This window comes from Myxine glutinosa, chromosome 12 (assembly GCF_964187855.1).
Source record: "Myxine glutinosa chromosome 12, kmMyxGlut1.1, whole genome shotgun sequence".
Classification (NCBI taxonomy): domain Eukaryota; kingdom Metazoa; phylum Chordata; class Myxini; order Myxiniformes; family Myxinidae; genus Myxine; species Myxine glutinosa.
The window spans coordinates 35,579,263-35,600,803 of record NC_136272.1 but is presented as its reverse complement, the minus strand read 5'-3'; the positions used below and the strand labels follow the sequence as shown (position 1 = coordinate 35,600,803).

Sequence of the window (21,541 nt, the reverse complement as noted above, 5' to 3'; positions counted from 1 at the left end):
CTCTGCTGCTCGACCCACATCACCTCGGTCTTCTCCACGCTCATCTTCAGCCCATGCTTCCCAAATGCCTTCTTCCATTCCCACAGTACTTTCCTGCATCTCCCGCCCACTCTCCACCACAACAGCCAGATCGTCCACATACAATATCCTCCCCAGAATGTCTTTCATATTTACCTTCCTGCTTACCAGCTCCATCCCCATGATAACCACGAATGGGCTGAGAGCGCTTCCCTGCCTTAAACTGATGTTCACACTGAACTCCTCCGACATCCTCGGACCAACTTAAACTCTTCAATTGTTCTCTTGTGCATCCCTTCCACCAACATAGCTTTTGCTTCCCGCATTCCCATCCATCTTAGTAGCTTTTCATACAGGGTAAAATATTCATTGTGGAATTTCTGGCCCATGTCCTTTATCCTATTGACTAAAGGTAAAATATTCATTGTGGAAGTATTGCCCCCTCACCTTTGCTCTCTTCATAATGGGTAAACATTCCCCTTTCCCTGAGTTCCTTTTTCTCCTCTCCCATTCTTCAACCTCTTTTTTCTCTTCTTCTCTTCTTCGCCTGCCCTTCCCATTCAATCATCTTTTCAGTGACAGTCGATTGTTTAAGGCGAGGTGGATGTGAATCATAGGTGGTGGTATTAGGTGTTTGTCCATGCTCTATCCTTTTAAATGCTTAAAGTCAAGCAAGGAAGCAGCACGGACCATTTTTAGTGTTTAGAATGACTCAGCTGGGGTTTGAACCTTCAACCTCCGAGACTCAGAGCGGACGCTTTAACCATTACACCACCTAGGCCTTAAAATGTTATACTTTCACAAAATCACAACAATTCTAAATAGCTTTTTTTGAGAAGGTAGGGCCCTACCTCGCTTCCTTATGCATTGACATCAAAATGTGCCCTAATGCTCATGGTCACAAGCAACCCTAATGCTCACAGACGGATGGATGGACAGACAGAAGGAGAGCAAACCTCAAGTCCCTTCCAGTGAAACTTTCAAATAGTTGGTTTCTCTCAGTAAATATATCTTGTAACGAGAGTTAGTTTCTCTCCCTACAAGACCCAATCATGTTTTTCACCCAAAATTGGAGGGAATAACCAATCAGCTCTCACCTTAAGCAATTACCCTAGGTGGTAGGATTTCCCTAAATTAACTACCCATGCTCTTCCAGCCAAAGAAGGTTGCATAAAGCAACCAAGAAAAGCTACACCAAGGTGCACCCCTTGTTGTTTCAAACCCTACCTGGGTTTCTCTCCAGCTGCAGACATTCACAAGTAGCACATGCATGAGAATCCCAAAGCTACACGCCTCCCTCAGTCCCCGGACCCGTTTCATCACTTATTGTCAAATCATTAGGAACAGTGTAGAGAGAAACACGCACCTCTGAGGATCCAAAGCATGTACCACACGGCTCCCTAAACTGGTGTATGCCATTGGTTTCTGAACAGATTTTTATTTATTTTTGTTTTCAGAGTCAAGGCTCATGGAAGAACTATAACACTGAACAGATCAGGAAGAGATAGAGAGAGAGGAGAGAGAGAGAGAGAGAGAGAGAGAGAGATAGCGAGAGAGAGAGAGATAGCGAGAGAGAGAGAGAGATAGCGAGAGAGAGAGAGAGAGAGAGAGAGAGAGAGAGGAAAAAAAAGAAAAGAAAGAGTTTAAGAGGACAAAATAGAGGGAGACTTGGACAAACAATGGGTCTGGAGAGCAGTGAGGGAGGATGCATGGGGTGGACAAGATGGATGCAGGAGGAACCTCTCAGGAAGGAAACACTGGAAATTTAGAAGTAGGTGGGAGTTAGGGAGAATTAACGGGGGTAGAAAATATAATGGTTTTGAATGGGGGATGTTTCTTCTTGTTTGCTAAGATGGTGGTTAATGTGACTGTTAACTGAGATGGTGGCAGTTAATGATCTGGGATGGTGGTTAACAGTTACCTTGAAGACCTGGAGAGAAGAATGAGATTGAAGAGAATAAGGAAGTTGGTTCCATAAGGTTTTCAATTTCGAGAGTTTCAACAGAAGGGGGTTGATGGTGGACTGCGTCTGCCCTGCAGAAATGGAGGTGGGGGACAAAGCAAGAAAGAGCAGAGAGTGCAAGCCCAGGAAGGAGGTTGAGGAAGAAAGAGAGCCCACCGACATATCTTTCTGGCAGCCAGTCGATGTTCTGGCTGCCAGAATGTGCATCCAGCTGTTGAAAGAGCTGGATCTCGGAACACTACCCAGGGCCGAAGTGATTGCTATACCGGAACGGCATTGGAAAGCCCATAATGTGACATTGTGACATGGTCACCTGACTCCCTGGTCACCCTTCTGCATGAATGCCACATGCAGGTTCTTGCCTCTATGAGGCAGGATACCATGCTGGTGCAGGTTCTTGACTCTATGAGGCAGGATACCAATGTGGTGCAGGTTCCTGCCTTTATGAGGCAGGATACCATGCTGGTGCAGGTTCCTGACTCTATTAGGCAGGATACCATGCTGGTGCAGGTTCTTGACTCTATGAGGCAGGATACCAATGTGGTGCAGGTTCCTGCCTTTATGAGGCAGGATACCATGCTGGTGCAGGTTCCTGACTCTATGAGGCAGGATACCATGCTGGTGCAGGTTCTTGACTCTATGAGGCAGGATACCATACTGGTGCAGGTTCTTGACTCTATGAGGCAGGATACCAATGTGGTGCAGGTTCTTGCCTTTATGAGGCAGGATACCATACTGGTGCAGGTTCCTGCCTTTATGAGGCAGGATACCATGCTGGTGCAGGTTCTTGACTCTATGAGGCAGGATACCATGCTGGTGCAGGTTCTTGACTCTATGAGGCAGGATACCATGCTGGTGCAGGTTCTTGACTCTATGAGGCAGGATACCATGCTGGTGCAGGTTCTTGACTCTATGAGGCAGGATACCATGCTGGTGCAGGTTCTTGACTCTATGAGGCAGGATACCATGCTGGTGCAGGTTCTTGACTCTATGAGGCAGGATACCATGCTGGTGCAGGTTCTTGACTCTATGAGGCAGGATACCATACCGGTGCAGGTTCTTAAGGGCGAGCATAAGGCGTTCCAATCGATGTTTCTGCATTCTATTTTATTTGTCTTTCTTTTTAGTCCCCTGCCAGTTTCACCGGAGGGCACCATGTCCATCCATCCATCCCACCTGTGGTTTTCCAGACTTTTTTCCCATGCCCCTTAACATGTTCAGCTGAAACTTCATACATGGCTTTATTATGATAAGGTACAGAACAAGTTTGAGTTTCATGTCGTTTCACAAATTTTTCATGGAGTTATGCCCTTTTCGGAATTGGAAAATATCACATATTATACATGTGTCAGTTTTCAGATGTTTTCCCCTTACACTTTTGCAAAGCAATTCTCCCTCTTGTTTGTTTTGTCTTTTTTATTTTGTCGATCGATGTTTCCACATTGCCATTAGAATATTGCAAACAAGATCTTCGAAATTGGCTCGGGTTCAGGCACACAATATCCTGTTTTTTAAAAACCTATGCGATTCCTTCTTCACCTTAAACGAATTTGTGTCAAAGAAAATGAAGCTTTCTTTTGTGTCATGGAAATGCAAAAAGCAGCTTATTTCTCCAGCTAAATGTCTATTGACCCACGTAATAATTATGTCACATGTAATATGAGAATAGCCCACGATTAATTCATATGAGAGAAGTAAAATCAGAGTGAGCAAATTGGAATATAAGTTTGCAAAGTGATTGTACTCACATCCTCAGGAACCTGCAAAAAAAAAAAACAGAATGGATAGTCAATCTCAGAAAGAATAAACTTTTTTTTAAACCATTTTGTCATTAGCGATACGATAAACTAATAGTCAGGTTCACTATGTTTTTTCGTTCAAAATCATGGTAGATTAGCAAACCTATACATTTTTGGAAACGTTATTACATGGAAAATCTGAAAATCAATGTTTACATTTGCCAATTCCGACCAATTCGATTCGACCAATTCGACCAATTCCATTCGACCAATTCGACCATTCGACCATTCGACCAATCGCTTCGATCGACCATTCAACCAATTCGACCATTCGACCAATCGTTTCGATCGACCATTCGACCAATTCGATCGATTCGATTCGATTCGATTCATCGAATTCGATTCAATCGACCATTCGACCAATTCGATTTGCCAATCAATTTGACCGACCTTTGCTTGTGTGGAACGGACTGTGAAAACGATGCGGACTATATTGTCGGATACGACACACAGGACAGTGATGACGAACTCTAAATGGCATATTCTCTAATCGTGTATGTTTGATGCCATTGACTGCCTGTGTATATTTTGTCATTTACTGCCTGTGTAGATGTGAAGTTATACTGACTGTTGTGGAAAACCAATCAGGTCCACACAACTTTAGTCCAATAGTTGGTTTAATTGCATTTAGATCATCACATCATCCTGTAAAGTAGAAATACACAATAAGTATACGATGCGACATCTCATGGGTCCATTCATCTATCTATAATTCCAGCAATCTCTGTGTGTCTGTCTGTGTGTCTGTGTGTCTGTGTGTCTGTGTGTCTGTGTGTTTGTCTGTGACCGCTGTTTCTCGACAACCACGGGTCCGATATACTTGAAACTTGCCAGGTATATTGCTGGGGACCCGAGGATGTGCCTTTTCAAGGTTTGTAATTAATCGGACAAGTACCTACCGAGCTATGTCCAAAAAACGCTTCAACCAATCAGAGAGCAGCGAGCTATCACGTGTGCCGAACCGTTAATGCAATGCAAGCGTTAATGCGTTAATGCAAGGCTTTTCTTTTTTTCCCTCTTCTCTTTCTACTTTTCCTTGCGATTAAATTGCAAACAGCCAAAATACGTTGGCGCTAATTGAATAATTGGCCATTAACACTAAAATAATCGTAACTGCGATATGCCAACTTCCGGACAGTGCAGCCTTCCATGTTGTTGTTGTTTGCAGCAGCTGTTTGCAGCAAGGCAAGGCTTTTCTTTTTTTCCCTCTTCTCTTTCTACTTTTCCTTGCGATTAAATTGCAAAAAGCCAAAATACGTTGGCGATAATTGAATAAATGGGCATTAATAGATAGATAGATAGATATGCGATATGCGAACTTCCGGACAGTGTGCGCGTTACGAGCTGACCGCCATTACGGTACGTAATTCGATTTCTTATGCGCATTATTTCTCCCAATTCAGTCAGAGCGAAGGGCGGAAGCGAAGAGCGTTGTTATTTTTTGTTTACGGGCGTACGGGCGGGGTAGAGCGTACGGGTAGCGTTTTTTTTTTTTTTTGGCAAGGAACGGGCACCCACGTACGGGCAATGCCCTAGTTCTGACGTATAATTCTGACGGGGGGGGAGAATGTAGTGAAATCGTATTCGTACTGAACCCGGGGTGATGCTCGCTGCACGTTGACACCGCTAGGGGCGTGACTATAAGACCCGCTGCTGCGAACGGTGCTCCAGAGACTTCTCCTGTGACATGTTACATCGGTAGCCTCGCTAACGGTACGCCTGTATAGAAAATCCAGCTTGCTTGCATTGAATGATATCATGATATGATATCATTCAATGCAAGCAAGCTGGATTTTCTATACAGGCGTACCGTTAGCGAGGCTACCGATGTAACATGTCACAGGAGAAGTCTCTGGAGCACCGTTCGCAGCAGCGGGTCTTATAGTCACGCCCCTAGCGGTGTCAACGTGCAGCGAGCATCACCCCGGGTTCAGTACGAATACGATTTCACTACATTCTCCCCCCCCGTCAGAATTATACGGCCGCGCGGCTAAAAGCGAGTGAGCGTCAGCACGAATAGGGAGCGGAATATCAGTCGACCCAACCGTATCGGGCCGGGCGGCGAATTTCTCTGCCAGCACGCGTCCGAAATTCCCCGGGTACGGCATCACGTATCCCTGTGTCCCCGGCGTCAGAGGCGCCAACAGGGTCGGGTGACGAAGGGGGTAACTCCAAGTCGTTGGGCCCAGGTAGTCTCGGCGAGGGGAGGGTCGGTAGACTTTCGGCGATGGGAGCGTCGGGAGAGGCCATAGACTCATAGATGGGTTCGATCGGTTCGTCCGATTCCCTACTTAGGTCGTCGACCCCACAAGGGGCAAGGTGACGGACGGAGACATTAGTCTCACGGCCATCAGCCGTCATCACACGAGCATGCTCAGGAATTAGCCTGGAGAATCTGCACTTTGTCCACTAGGGGGTCGTACTTGCTCGCGCGAACCGCCCGTTTAAGGTAGGCCGGCCCGGGCCCAGCGAGCCAACTGGGCAAAGACCGTATACACCCCGAGCTCCTGGGGTGGTGGAAAAGTCGCTCGTGGGGAGTTTGGTTGGTTGCCGTCCTCAGGAGAGCCCTGATCGAGTTCAACGCCGCAGGTAGCGACCAAGCCCATTTATCGAGGCCCCGGCCGAGGGTCCGGAGGTGGAGCATGACGGCCCTCCAGATAATCCCGTTGAAGCGTTCGATCTGCCCATTAGCCTGGGGTCTGTACGGCGTGGTGTAACTAGACGCAATGTTATTTTGGAGCAGATAGCCGCGCACCTCCTGAGACAAGAAGACCGCACCCCGGTCGATATGGACATAGGCCGGGTAACCGAACATTGAGAACAAGTTCTGTAAGCATCGCATCACCGTGGCAGCAGTCATGTCCGCGCACGTATAAGCAAAGGGGAATCGCGAGTACTCATCAACGATAGTGAGCAGATAGCGAGAGCCGCTCAACACCGGCAATGGGCCCTTGAAATCCATCGCCAAGCGTTCCCACAGGCGTGTAGCCTTCACCAGAGTCCCCATGGGAGGGTTATAGAAACGCGGTTTGATTTCCGCACAGATAGCGCAGTCGCGACAGATACGGCGGATATCGTCAATCGAGTATGGGAGATTCCCACTCCGCACAAAATGAGCGAAACGCGTTACGCCGGGATGGCCCGCAGTGGCATGCAGCACCCGTAGGCCCTCCAAAGAGGTGATACCAGCACATGTAGCCGGTCGTGATAAGGCATCGGCGGCCTGGTTATCCTTCCCCGGGCGATATTTGATGGTGTAACAGAAGTCGGCGAGTTCGATACGCCAGCGAGTGATTTTCTCGTTCTTAATGCGCTGGGCGTGTAAGGTGTCGTACATGAACGCAACGCTTTGCTGGTCCGTGATGATTTGGAAGCTCCGCCCGAGTAGGTACGGGCGCCATCGCCGAATAGACTCGACGATCGCATATGCTTCCTTTTCAACGGACGAGTGCCTCCGCTCAGCGGTGGTAAGAGTCCGTGAAAAGAAAGCCACGGGACGCCCCCCTTGGGAGAGGGTCGCCGCGATGGCCTGATCCGAGGCGTCACTTTCGAGGACGAACGAGCTGCTCTCGTCGATTGTCGCCACGGCGGCTCGGGCGATGTCGGTCTTAAGGCCTTCAAAGGCCGTCAATGCGGCCGAACTCAGGGGGAAGGTGTCGCAGGCCACAAGGGGGCGAAGTTTCGCGGAGAAACTTTGCACCCATTTGGAGTAATGGGCGAACAGCCCAAGGGCGCGCTTCAGGGACGCCCGATCGCAGGGAGGGGCCATGTCGAGCAAAGGTCGCAGACGCTCCTTATCCGGAGCGACAGAGCCATGGCTCACGGTGTACGCCAGAAGATCTATCGTGCGTAGGGAGTATTGGCACTTATCCTCGTTCATAGTTAAGTGATACCGCTGCGCGACCTCGAGGAAGCGCTTCAGATTAGCATCATGGTGCCCTTGGTCATATCCACAACCCGTAAGATTATCGAGGTAGACGAAAACATCGGTTAAGTGCTCCCGCGCAACGAGGTCATCCATGGCCCTCTGGAAACAAGCGACCCCGTTCGTTACCCCAAAAGGCAATCGCGTAAATTGGTACAACCGCTGCCCCGACTCAAATGCGGTATAGATACGATCCGCCCTAGAGATAGGGATCTGGTGGTACGCACTACGGAGATCGAGAGTGCTATAGACCGAATACTGGGACACCTGTTGCACTAGCGCGTCCATCCCCGGAAGGGGGTAGGCATCCAGCTGTGTAAAGCGGTTAATCGTTTGGGAATAGTCGATTACCATGCGTCTGCGATGGGCCTCGCTGCGCACCACCAAGACCTGGGCGCGCCACGGTGACCTACTAGGTTCTATGATGCCGTCTTTCAAGAGCTGAGCCGTTTCGTCCGCAATGAATTGCATGTCAGCGCGAGAGTAGCGTCGTGATTTTACCGCGACAGGGGTGCAGTCGGAGGTTAGATTGGGGAACAGCGAAAGCGGCTGGACGTCCATTTGCGCTAGGGCGCACACCGCAAGCGCGTCGTCCGCCCCCACAACAAGAGTGTCAGGCCCACCAAACTCCATTACCAGACGTCCATGCAGCTTAAGAAAATCGTGTCCTAACAGAATATCAGCACATAATGCGGGTAAAACCATAAGGTGTACATCAGGGAAAACCCGTCCCTTTAGCACGAGTTTCAATCGGCATTCCCCCTTTGTGCTGAGCCGAAGCCCCTGGGAAGCCATGAAGATTCGTCTCGTAGACCGCCAGATCCGCCATCCATGCCTGAGCACAAGTCGCCGGTCGATAAAACTATCCGTAGATCCTGTATCCACCAAGGCCCGAACACAATGGCCTTCAACCATGAGGGGAATAAGGGCTTGAGCCAGGCCAGACGAGGCTGCTGGGAGCGGGACTGAGCCCCCCGAATGGGTCGGACCAGCCTCGCGGGTGGATCCTACGCCAGCAGCAGTTTTGTGGTCGTGGCCGGAGTCTGCGTCGACCATGGGGAATCCATTATCGTCATCAGAGGGCTTTCCCCAGCATTCCGGTGTTTCGCGATTCAAAATCTGACAATTCTGACGAGAAAAGGCCTCCGTAGTATTTGAAATCGCCTTTTGACACTTTTGGCAGAAAAAGGCTTCCGTAGTATCCGAAATCGCCTTTTGACATTTTTGGCAGAAAAAGGCTTCCGTAGTATTCGAAAACGCCTTTTGACATTTTTGGCAGCAAAAGGCCTCCGTAGTATTGGAAAGCTCCCTTATCTCCTTTGTCGGGGCGTGGGCCGCTGTTAGCTCGTGGACGACTCGAGGAGTACGTTCCGCTGGGGCTTGGCGTGGTTTCAAAGCCCCTTGCGTGGCCCGGAGTTTGGCCAAGGACACGGCCTTTGTGCCCGATGGAGAATGAGACGGTGGTGGCTGTCCGGTGACGCCCGCCAAGGACGTCTGAGCGCCCAGGGGTCCGCAGAGAGGGGCCCTCCCCTTCGAAGTCGGGTAAGGCGCCGGGTGTCGTGCTCTCGCGGGCTCCGCAACGAGCCCATTCAAGGTCGCTGCGCCCGCGCGACCGCGACTGTGCGAGTCAGTGAGCCGCGTGCCGTTTTCCTGCACACTTTCGCGTAATGTCCCTTTAACGAGCACAAATGGCATATAGCGTCTCGTGCCGGACACACGACCCGGGCATGACGTGGCCCCCCACAGAAAAAGCATGCGGCCCCGCGCAAGGCCTTGGGTCTGGTCGTAACGGCAGCCGTCAGGGCTGGGTCTTCCTCCGGAGCATCCCGGAGTTCAGCGAGCGGATCCGCGTCCTCGGCGGTAGCACTCTCCGGCTGGGCGTGTAGTGTGGTGCCCGCCAAAAGGCGCGTGCGATCATAGGTGTTCGATTGCATCCGCGCTTCGGTGTATACTGTCGCTTGCTCGAGCGCCGTAGCGAAGGTCAGGTCGGTCTTCTCCAAGAGTTTGAGCCTTAGTTCCTGGGAGGAGACCCCTGCAATGAAGGCATCTAAAAGACGATCATCCTGAGCCTGCGCGGGAGTCCGTGGCTCCCTGACGCTGTCCAGCAAAAGCTGCCGGAGCTCCTGGGCGTAGTGGTCCATCGCCTCGTTGGGTTGCTGGCGTCGCGTTTGCAACAAATAGCGTGCGTACACCGGGCTTTTTTCCTTTATGTATAGCCGTTTGAGCTCGGCGATGGAGAGGTCGTACGTCGCGCATTGAGCGATAGCGTTGTACACCCGGTAGTCGATTTTTGCGTGGAGAGCGGCTAGCTTTGCGGCAGCCGTCGGAGCGGTCTCAGGCTCATCAAAAAGATTCTGCAATTGTCTGAGCCAGTGCTTCAGCTGCAAGCCACCATCCGCGGCTTGCGGGTCGGCGCTGAAGATGGACACCGTCAGCGTCTTGTTGCCAGCCATGGATCTTAAATGCAATTAAGTGTTGTGGAAAACCAATCAGGTCCACACAACTTTAGTCCAATAGTTGGTTTAATTGCATTTAGATCATCACATCATCCTGTAAAGTAGAAATACACAATAAGTATACGATGCGACATCTCATGGGTCCATTCATATCATTCAATGCAAGCAAGCTGGATATTCTATACAGGCGTACCGTTAGCGAGGCTACCGATGTAACATGTCACAGGAGAAGTCTCTGGAGCACCGTTCGCAGCAGCGGGTCTTATAGTCACGCCCCTAGCGGTGTCAACGTGCAGCGAGCATCACCCCGGGTTCAGTACGAATACGATTTCACTACACTGACTGCATGTGTATATATGATTTTGCTGACTGCCTGTGTATGTTTGGTGATATGAATTATTGTGACACATTTTGATGTTATTAACTGCCTGTACAAAATGATAACATGTATTTGATTATGCAACTTATCGCGAATATAAAGACAGTATTTTGCAATTCAAAACCTTTGATTCGTGTCTTACCATTCCCCATAGCACTAATTTGATACTTTCATTGGATTCCTTGTCCCTGAAAATATAGGTTTAGTATATTTTTAAAAGTTTTTAGGGTAATTCGAGGCAGAAATAGAACAAAATATGTATTTTACAGTGGCCATTTTGAAAATCCAAAATGGCCGCCATACAGGTATCTCTCCAAATGTAAACATTGATTTTTAGTTTCCTTATGCTATAACCTTTCCAAAAATGTATAGGTTTGCTAATCTACCATGATTTTGAACGAAATATAATTTATTGACATAGTGAACCTGACTATAAACTTTGGCCTTAATATGATTCCACTCATCTAAAACATGCAGATAAAACATTTATACACGAAGGTGACCTATGTTTTGGGACCTTGTAAATTGTGTAGCCAATGGTGCGCAGTTCTTGTCCTCTGCGTTTGTAGCGACGCCTGTCCTTCTGCATGAGGGCAACGAGAGCCGAACATCCATCCACGCCATCGTAAGGGTCATCATCATCCTCGTCAAGTGTGAGACGGAACTGAGGGTTCATACAGAAGGTGTCTGAGGAAGGAGAGAAGAGAAGGAGGGATTGGGGACGTCATAATGGTTAGAACTTGTGTTAATAATACAGGCCATGATGGCAATTGGCTTCTACTGTGTGGCAAAGTGAAGCCTCACACCTGACTGGTGGCCCGAGATGAACTAGAAGGGAGGAAAGGTGATACAAAAAGAGAAGCCACCTGTCTGAGATGTGAGAGCAACAGTCCCTGTGCTTCGGCCTCGTGGTGGGAGATTTCAATAATGTTAAGAGCTTAGATGCCGCATAATCCAGGAGAGAGATGTGATGTTGGGGACCCAGCCCACAGGGATGTATCCAACTGAACTATAGACAAAGCCTTTGTTGGCTGAATAGTTAAGACTTATCACGGAATGACTTGGACAGAAAATCCAAAACGACTTCCTTTGGTAGGAGCGCTGCGTCCTGACCACGTGCTACGGTAGCAGCTTGAGGAAAGAATTGGGTTCCTTGGATGATGCTTCTGCCCTTGTCCCATACCTTGATTTTAGACTGTCCCTTGTGCCACCCAACCTTCACCTTTTATATCATTGCTTTCTCTGTCTCGACTGAGCTACAAGACTTTCGGGAAGCTAAGCCACTCCCTCTAGAGTCTAGATAGTGGTAGGCCGACCACTCCCCCAAGGTAATTCTATTTCCTGTGAGTAATGTCTCAGAAGAAGCTCCAATTGCCGCTTTACTATCAGACATGACCTTTCCTGGGTAAGACCACATTTCCAAACAGGTTTCAAAAGCTATTGACACCCGCAAGCGGCTCGCTTGATTCAAAACGCTCAAGCTAGCACTGCAACGGAACGGAGTGATTGGCACTGCTTAACAACATGGCGGCATAAACAGTGCTATTGTGGTACTTGAACAAATGCTGCCCCAGCCATCATTTTCAGTTTTACTCGATCATCGTGAGACAACAACTTCCCCAAAGGAATTTGTTGTGTTAGCAGTGCCCACAGAGAGTGCTAGGAAGAGGAAAATAAAGAAAGAGAAAGGAATAGTGAAACATAAAGAGGAGGCCCCTGCCAAGCTCATCGATGGACCCGACCATTGTTCATTTTGGGAAGGGGGGTGATGGAATTTTACAGGTTTATATATCTGAAAGAATTAGATTGAAAGGTAGAAGTAACGACTAAAGAATGAAATGCACATTCTAATAACATTATGAGTATACATAACAGGGGTATGCATCTGAACATTTCATTGGTTGTCGTACTGGATCGTTTTGAACCTGACCATTGCGGCCATTTTTACGAACATAACGAAGCACCTCTCAATCGCTTGCCGAGCGGTTAGGCGAGCAACCTGCAAAGTGCTTGATGCAGAACGACTGGCTTGGAGAGCGACAGCAAGCAATAGCGAGCCGCTTGCCAATGGAACAACCCGCCCCCTCCCCCCCCCCCCCTCCCCCCAGGTACCCCCAGACAAAGGCATTGTTTGGTGCAATCGACTTATTTAAAAGGAAAATCCAAAACATTTGCATGCAGTGTGATTGAGAGTGAAATGCCCAGAACATTGCATTACACGTTGTAACGCAACCTACTTGGAAAGTTTCGGCAGCCTCCAGCAGTGGAGCCTTTGACCCAGCTGTCCTCACAAACGCTTGACGCCCATGTGTTAGGTGAGTCATCAGACAGAGCATCTGCACTGAGATTGCACACTTCCAGACGTGAGAACAGGTGCTTAAATTCTTCAAACTCCATCCTGCCAGCACACATATCCACACATCATTAGGTGCACAGAAAAATAATTTCTGTTAATATTTGAAACTGTGTTGAAGATGAAGAAGAAGAAGACGAAGAAGAAGGGATCAACAAACTCAAAATGATATTTCTATGCAGCATGGTGTGGTATTTATATGCAGCATGATGTGGTATTTATATGCAGCATGGTGTGGTATTTCTATGCAGCATGGTGTGGGATTTATATGCAGCATGGTGTGGTATTTATATGCAGCATGGTGTGGTATTTCTATGCAGCATGGTGTGGTATTTCTATGCAGCATGGTGTGGTATTTATATGCAGCATGGTGTGGTATTTATATGCAGCATGGTGTGGTATTTCTATGCAGCATGGTGTGGTATTTATATGCAGCATGGTGTGGTATTTATATGCAGCATGGTGTGGGATTTATATGCAGCATGGTGTGGGATTTATATGCAGCATGGTGTGGGATTTATATGCAGCATGGTGTGGGATTTATATGCAGCATGGTGTGGTATTTATATGCAGCATAGTGTGGGATTTATATGCAGCATGGTGTGGGATTTATATGCAGCATGGTGTGGGGTTTATATGCAGCATGGTGTGGGATTTATATGCAGCATGGTGTGGGATTTATATGCAGCATGGTGTGGGATTTATCTGCAGCATGGTGTGGTATTTATATGCAGCATGGTGTGGTATTTATATGCAGCATGGTGTGGTATTTATATGCAGCATGGTGTGGTATTTATATGCAGCATGGCGTGGGATTTATATGCAGCATGGTGTGGGATTTATATGCAGCATGGTGTGGGATTTATATGCAGCATGGTGTGGGATTTATATGCAGCATGGTGTGGTATTTATATGCAGCATGGTGTGGTATTTATATGCAGCATGGTGTGGTATTTATATGCAGCATGGTGTGGTATTTATATGCAGCATGGTGTGGGATTTATATGCAGCATGGTGTGGTATTTATATGCAGCATGGTGTGGTATTTATATGCAGCATGGTGTGGTATTTATATGCAGCATGGTGTGGTATTTATATGCAGCATGGTGTGGTATTTATATGCAGCATGGTGTTGTAGTTATATGCAGCATGGTGAGGTATTGATATGCAGCATGGTGTGGTATTTATATGCAGCATGGTGTGGTATTTATATGCAGCATGGTGAGGTATTTATATGCAGCATGGTGTGGTATTTATATGCAGCATGGTGTGGTATTTATATGCAGCATGGTGAGGTATTGATATGCAGCATGGTGAGGTATTGATATGCAGCATGGTGTGGTATTTATATGCAGCATGATGTGGTAGTTATATGCAGCATGGTATGGTATTTATATGCAGCATGGTGTGGTATTTATATGCAGCATGGTGTGGTATTTATATGCAGCATGGTGTGCTGGTTATATGCAGCATGGTGAGGTATTGATATGCAGCATGGTGTGGTATTTATATGCAGCATGGTGTGGTATTTATATGCAGCATGGTGTGGTATTTATATGCAGCATGGTGTGGTATTTATATGCAGCATGGTGTGGTATTTATATGCAGCATGGTGTGGTATTTATATGCAGCATGGTGTGGTATTTATATGCAGCATGGTGTGGTATTTATATGCAGCATGGTGTGGTATTTATATGCAGCATGGTGTGAGATTTATATGCAGCATGGTGTGGTAGTTATATGCAGCATGGTGTGGTAGTTATATGCAGCACTGTGTGGTAGTTATATGCAGCACGGTGAGGTAGTTATATGCAGCACGGTGCGGTAGTTATATGCAGCACGGTGCGGTAGTTATATGCAGCATGGTGTGGTAGTTATATGCAGCATGGTGTGGTAGTTATATGCAGCATGGTGTGGTAGTTATATGCAGCATGGTGTGGTAGTTATATGCAGCATGGTGTGGTAGTTATATGCAGCATGGTGTGGTAGTTATATGCAGCATGGTGTGGTATTTATATGCAGCATGGTGTGGTATTTATATGCAGCATGGTGTGGTATTTATATGCAACATGGTGTGGTATTTATATGCAGCATGGTGTGGTATTTATATGCAGCATGGTGTGGTATTTATATGCAGCATGGTGTGGTCTTTATATGCAGCATGGTGTGGTCTTTATATGCAGCATGGTGTGGTATTTATATGCAGCATGGTGTGGTATTTATATGCAGCATGGTGTGGTATTTATATGCAGCATGGTGTGGGATTTATATGCAGCATGGTGTGGTATTTATATGCAGCATAGTGTGGTATTTATATGCAGCATAGTGTGGTATTTATATGCAGCGTGGTGTGGTATTTATATGCAGCGTGGTGTGGTATTTATATGCAGCATGGTGTGGTATTTATATGCAGCATGGTGTGGTAGTTATATGCAGCATGGTGAGGTATTGATATGCAGCATGGTGTGGTATTTATATGCAGCATGGTGTGGTAATTATATGCAGCATGGTGTGGTAGTTATATGCAGCATGGTGTGGTAGTTATATGCAGCATGGTGTGGTATTTCTATGCAGCATGGTGTGGTATTTATATGCAGCATGGTGTGGTATTTATATGCAGCATGGTGTGGTAGTTATATGCAGCATGGTGAGGTATTGATATGCAGCATGGTGTGGTATTTATATGCAGCATGGTGTGCTAGTTATATGCAGCATGGTGTGGTATTTATATGCAGCATGGTGTGGTATTTATATGTAGCATGGTGTGGTATTTATATGCAGCATGGTGTGGTAGTTATATGCAGCATGGTGTGGTAGTTATATGCAGCATGGTGTGGTAGTTATATGCAGCATGGTGTGGTATTTATATGCACCACAGTGTTGTATTTATATGCAGCATGGTGTGGTAGTTATATGCAGCATGGTGTGGTATTTATATGCAGCATGGTGTGGTATTTATATGCAGCATGGTGTTGTAGTTACATGCAGCATGGTGAGGTATTTATATGCAGCATGGTGTGGTATTTATATGCAGCATGGTGTGGTAGTTATATGCAGCATGGTGTGGTATTTATTTGCAGCATGGTGTTGTATTTAAATGCAGCATGGTGTGGTTGTTATATGCAGGATGGTGAGGTATTTATATGCAGCATGGTGTGGTATTTATATGCAGCATGGTGTGGTAGTTATATGCAGCATGGTGTGGTAGTTATATACAGCATGGTGTGGTAGTTATATGCAGCATGGTGTGGTATTTATATGCAGCATGGTGTGGTATTTATATGCAGCATGGCATGGTATTTTTATGCAGCATGGTGTGGTAGTTATATGCAGCATGGTGAGGTATTTATATGCAGCATGGTGTGGTATTTCTATGCAGCATGGTGTGGTAGTTATATGCAGCATGGCATGGTATTTATATGCAGCATGGCATGGTATTTATATGCAGCATGGTGTGGTATTTATATGCAGCATGGTATGGTATTTATATGCAGCGTGGTGTGGTATTTATATGCAGCGTGGTGTGGTATTTATATGCAGCGTGGTGTGGTATTTATATGCAGCGTGGTGTGGTATTTATATGCAGCATGGTGTGGTATTTATATACAGCATGGTGTGGTAGTTATATGCAGCATGGTTTGGTAGTTATATGCAGCATGGTGAGGTATTTATATGCAGCATGGTGTGGTAGTTATATGCAGCATGGTGTGGTATTTATATGCAGCATGGTGTGGTATTTATATGCAGCATGGTGTGGTATTTCTATGCAGAATGGTGTGGTATTTCTATGCAGCATGGTGTGGTAGTTATATGCAGCATGGTGAGGTATTGATATGCAGCATGGTGTGGTATTTATATGCAGCATGGTGTGCTAGTTATATGCAGCATGGTGTGGTATTTATATGCAGCATGGTGTGGTATTTATATGCAGCATGGTGTGGTATTTATATGCAGCATGGTGTGGGATTTATATGCAGCATGATGTGGTAGTTATATGCAGCATGGTGTGGTAGTTATATGCAGCATGGTGTGGTAGTTATATGCAGCATGGTGTGGTATTTATATGCACCACAGTGTTGTATTTATATGCAGCATGGTGTGGTAGTTATATGCAGCATGGTGTGGTATTTATATGCAGCATGGTGTTGTAGTTACATGCAGCATGGTGAGGTATTTATATGCAGCATGGTGTGGTATTTATATGCAGCATGGTGTGGTAGTTATATGCAGCATGGTGTGGTATTTATTTGCAGCATGGTGTTGTATTTAAATGCAGCATGGTGTGGTTGTTATATGCAGGATGGTGAGGTATTTATATGCAGCATGGTGTGGTATTTATATGCAGCATGGTGTGGTAGTTATATGCAGCATGGTGTGGTAGTTATATGCAGCATGGTGTGGTAGTTATATGCAGCATGGTGTGGTATTTATATGCAGCATGGTGTGGTATTTATATGCAGCATGGCATGGTATTTATATGCAGCATGGTGTGGTCGTTATATGCAGCATGGTGAGGTATTTATATGCAGCATGGTGTGGTAGTTATATGCAGCATGGCATGGTATTTATATGCAGCATGGCATGGTATTTATATGCAGCATGGTGTGGTATTTATATGCAGCATGGTATGGTATTTATATGCAGCGTGGTGTGGTATTTATATGCAGCGTGGTGTGGTATTTATATGCAGCGTGGTGTGGTATTTATATGCAGCGTGGTGTGGTATTTATATGCAGCATGGTGTGGTATTTATATACAGCATGGTGTGGTAGTTATATGCAGCATGGTTTGGTAGTTATATGCAGCATGGTGAGGTATTTATATGCAGCATGGTGTGGTAGTTATATGCAGCATGGTGTGGTATTTATATGCAGCATGGTGTGGTATTTATATGCAGCATGGTGTGGTATTTCTATGCAGAATGGTGTGGTATTTCTATGCAGCATGGTGTGGTAGTTATATGCAGCATGGTGAGGTATTTATATACAGCATGGTGTGGTATTTATATGCAGCATGGTGTGGTATTTCTATGCAGCATGGTGTGGTATTTCTATGCAGCATGGTGTGGTATTTCTATGCAGCATGGTGTGGTATTTCTATGCAGCATGGTTTGGTAGTTATATGCAGCATGGTGTGGTATTGATATGCAGCATGGTGTGGTATTTATATGCAGCATGGTTTGGTAGTTATATGCAGCATGGTGAGGTATTTATATGCAGCATGGTGTGGTAGTTATATGCAGCATGGTGAGGTATTTATATGCAGCATGGTGTGGTATTTATATGCAGCATGGTGTGGTATTTATATGCAGCATGGTGTGGTATTTATATGCAGCATGGTGTGCTGGTTATATGCAGCATGGTGAGGTATTGATATGCAGCATGGTGTGGTATTTATATGCAGCATGGTGTGGTATTTATATGCAGCATGGTGTGGTATTTATATGCAGCATGGTGTGGTATTTATATGCAGCATGGTGTGGTATTTATATGCAGCATGGTGTGGTATTTATATGCAGCATGGTGTGGTATTTATATGCAGCATGGTGTGGTATTTATATGCAGCATGGTGTGGGATTTATATGCAGCATGGTGTGGTAGTTATATGCAGCATGGTGTGGTAGTTATATGCAGCACGGTGTGGTAGTTATATGCAGCACGGTGAGGTAGTTATATGCAGCACGGTGCGGTAGTTATATGCAGCATGGTGTGGTAGTTATATGCAGCATGGTGTGGTAGTTATATGCAGCATGGTGTGGTAGTTATATGCAGCATGGTGTGGTAGTTATATGCAGCATGGTGTGGTAGTTATATGCAGCATGGTGTGGTAGTTATATGCAGCATGGTGTGGTAGTTATATGCAGCATGGTGTGGTATTTATATGCAGCATGGTGTGGTATTTATATGCAGCACGGTGTGGTATTTATATGCAACATGGTGTGGTATTTATATGCAGCATGGTGTGGTATTTATATGCAGCATGGTGTGGTCTTTATATGCAGCATGGTGTGGTCTTTATATGCAGCATGGTGTGGTCTTTATATGCAGCATGGTGTGGTATTTATATGCAGCATGGTGTGGTATTTATATATGCAGCATGGTGTGGTATTTATATGCAGCATGGTGTGGGATTTATATGCAGCATGGTGTGGTATTTATATGCAGCATAGTGTGGTATTTATATGCAGCATAGTGTGGTATTTATATGCAGCGTGGTGTGGTATTTATATGCAGCGTGGTGTGGTATTTATATGCAGCATGGTGTGGTATTTATATGCAGCATGGTGTGGTAGTTATATGCAGCATGGTGAGGTATTGATATGCAGCATGGTGTGGTATTTATATGCAGCATGGTGTGGTAATTATATGCAGCATGGTGTGGTAGTTATATGCAGCATGGTGTGGTAGTTATATGCAGCATGGTGTGGTATTTATATGCAGCATGGTGTGGTATTTATATGCAGCATGGTGTGGTAGTTATATGCAGCATGGTGAGGTATTGATATGCAGCATGGTGTGGTATTTATATGCAGCATGGTGTGCTAGTTATATGCAGCATGGTGTGGTATTTATATGCAGCATGGTGTGGTATTTATATGCAGCATGGTGTGGTATTTATATGCAGCATGGTGTGGGATTTATATGCAGCATGGTGTGGTAGTTATATGCAGCATGGTGTGGTAGTTATATGCAGCATGGTGTGGTAGTTATATGCAGCATGGTGTGGTATTTATATGCACCACAGTGTTGTATTTATATGCAGCATGGTGTGGTAGTTATATGCAGCATGGTGTGGTATTTATATGCAGCATGGTGTTGTAGTTACATGCAGCATGGTGAGGTATTTATATGCAGCATGGTGTGGTATTTATATGCAGCATGGTGTGGTAGTTATATGCAGCATGGTGTGGTATTTATTTGCAGCATGGTGTTGTATTTAAATGCAGCATGGTGTGGTTGTTATTTGCAGGATGGTGAGGTATTTATATGCAGCATGGTGTGGTATTTATATGTAGCATGGTGTGGTAGTTATATGCAGCATGGTGTGGTAGTTATATGCAGCATGGTGTGGTAGTTATATGCAGCATGGTGTGGTATTTATATGCAGCATCGTGTGGTATTTATATGCAGCATGGCATGGTATTTATATGCAGCATGGTGTGGTAGTTATATGCAGCATGGTGAGGTATTTATATGCAGCATGGTGTGGTATTTCTATGCAGCATGGTGTGGTAGTTATATGCAGCATGGCATGGTATTTATATGCAGCATGGCATGGTATTTATATGCAGCATGGTGTGGTATTTATATGCAGCATGGTATGGTATTTATATGCAGCGTGGTGTGGTATTTATATGCAGCGTGGTGTGGTATTTATATGCAGCGTGGTGTGGTATTTATATGCAGCATGGTGTGGTATTTATATACAGCATGGTGTGGTAGTTATATGCAGCATGGTTTGGTAGTTATATGCAGCATGGTGAGGTATTTATATGCAGCATGGTGTGGTAGTTATATGCAGCATGGTGTGGTATTTATATGCAGCATGGTGTGGTATTTATATGCAGCATGGTGTGGTATTTCTATGCAGAATGGTGTGGTATTTCTATGCAGCATGGTGTGGTAGTTATATGCAGCATGGTGAGGTATTTATATACAGCATGGTGTGGTATTTATATGCAGCATGGTGTGGTATTTCTATGCAGCATGGTGTGGTATTTCTATGCAGCATGGTGTGGTATTTCTATGCAGCATGGTGTGGTATTTCTATGCAGCATGGTGTGGTATTTCTATGCAGCATGGTTTGGTAGTTATATGCAGCATGGTGTGGTATTGATATGCAGCATGGTGTGGTATTTATATGCAGCATGGTTTGGTAGTTATATGCAGCATGGTGAGGTATTTATATGCAGCATGGTGTGGTAGTTATATGCAGCATGGTGAGGTATTTATATGCAGCATGGTGTGGTATTTATATGCAGCATGGTGTGGTATTTCTATGCAGCATGGTGTGGTATTTATATGCAGCATGGTGTTGTATTTATATGCAGCATGGTGTGGTATTTATATGCAGCATGGTGTGGTAGTTATATGCAACATGGTGAGGTATTTACATGCAGCATGGTGTGGTATTTATATGCAGCATGGTGTGGTATTTCTATGCAGCATGGTGTGGTAGTTATATGCAGCATGGTGTGGTATTTATATGCAGCATGGTGTGGTATTTATATGCAGCGTGGTGTGGTATTTATATGCAGTGTGGTGTGGTATTTATATGCAGTGTGGTGTGGTATTTATATGCAGCGTGGTGTGGTATTTATTTGCAGCATGGTGTGGTAGTTATATGCAGCATGGTGAGGTATTTATATGCAGCATGGTGTGGTATTTCTATGCAGCATGGTGTGGTATTTCTATGCAGCAAGGTGTGGTATTTATATGCAGCATGGTGGGGTATTTCTATGCAGCATGGTGTGGTATTTATATGCAGCATGGTGTGGTATTTCTATGCAGCATGGTGTGGTATTTATATGCAGCATGGTGTGGTATATATATGCAGCATGGTGTGGGATTTATATGCAGCATGGTGTGGTATTTATATGCAGCACGGTGTGGTAGTTATATGCAGCATGGTGTGGTAGTTATATGCAG

At 45.7% G+C, this 21,541-nt stretch overlaps 1 protein-coding gene across 7 annotated transcripts in view; it reads right to left on the bottom strand.

The window, feature by feature from the left end:
- LOC137437957 (calpain-1 catalytic subunit-like) overlaps positions 1-21,541 on the bottom strand; it is a 111,632-nt gene that overhangs the window by 38,435 nt on the left and 51,656 nt on the right. For all 7 annotated transcript variants that reach the window (XM_078766721.1, XM_078766715.1, XM_078766716.1 and 4 more), the window contains 3 exons: positions 12,778-12,938; positions 11,058-11,227; positions 3,730-3,741 (listed from right to left, as the gene is read on the bottom strand). In XM_078766721.1, coding sequence (XP_078622847.1) covers positions 3,730-3,741; positions 11,058-11,227; positions 12,778-12,938 — 343 coding nt within the window. The remainder of the gene's footprint in view (positions 1-3,729; positions 3,742-11,057; positions 11,228-12,777; positions 12,939-21,541) is intronic.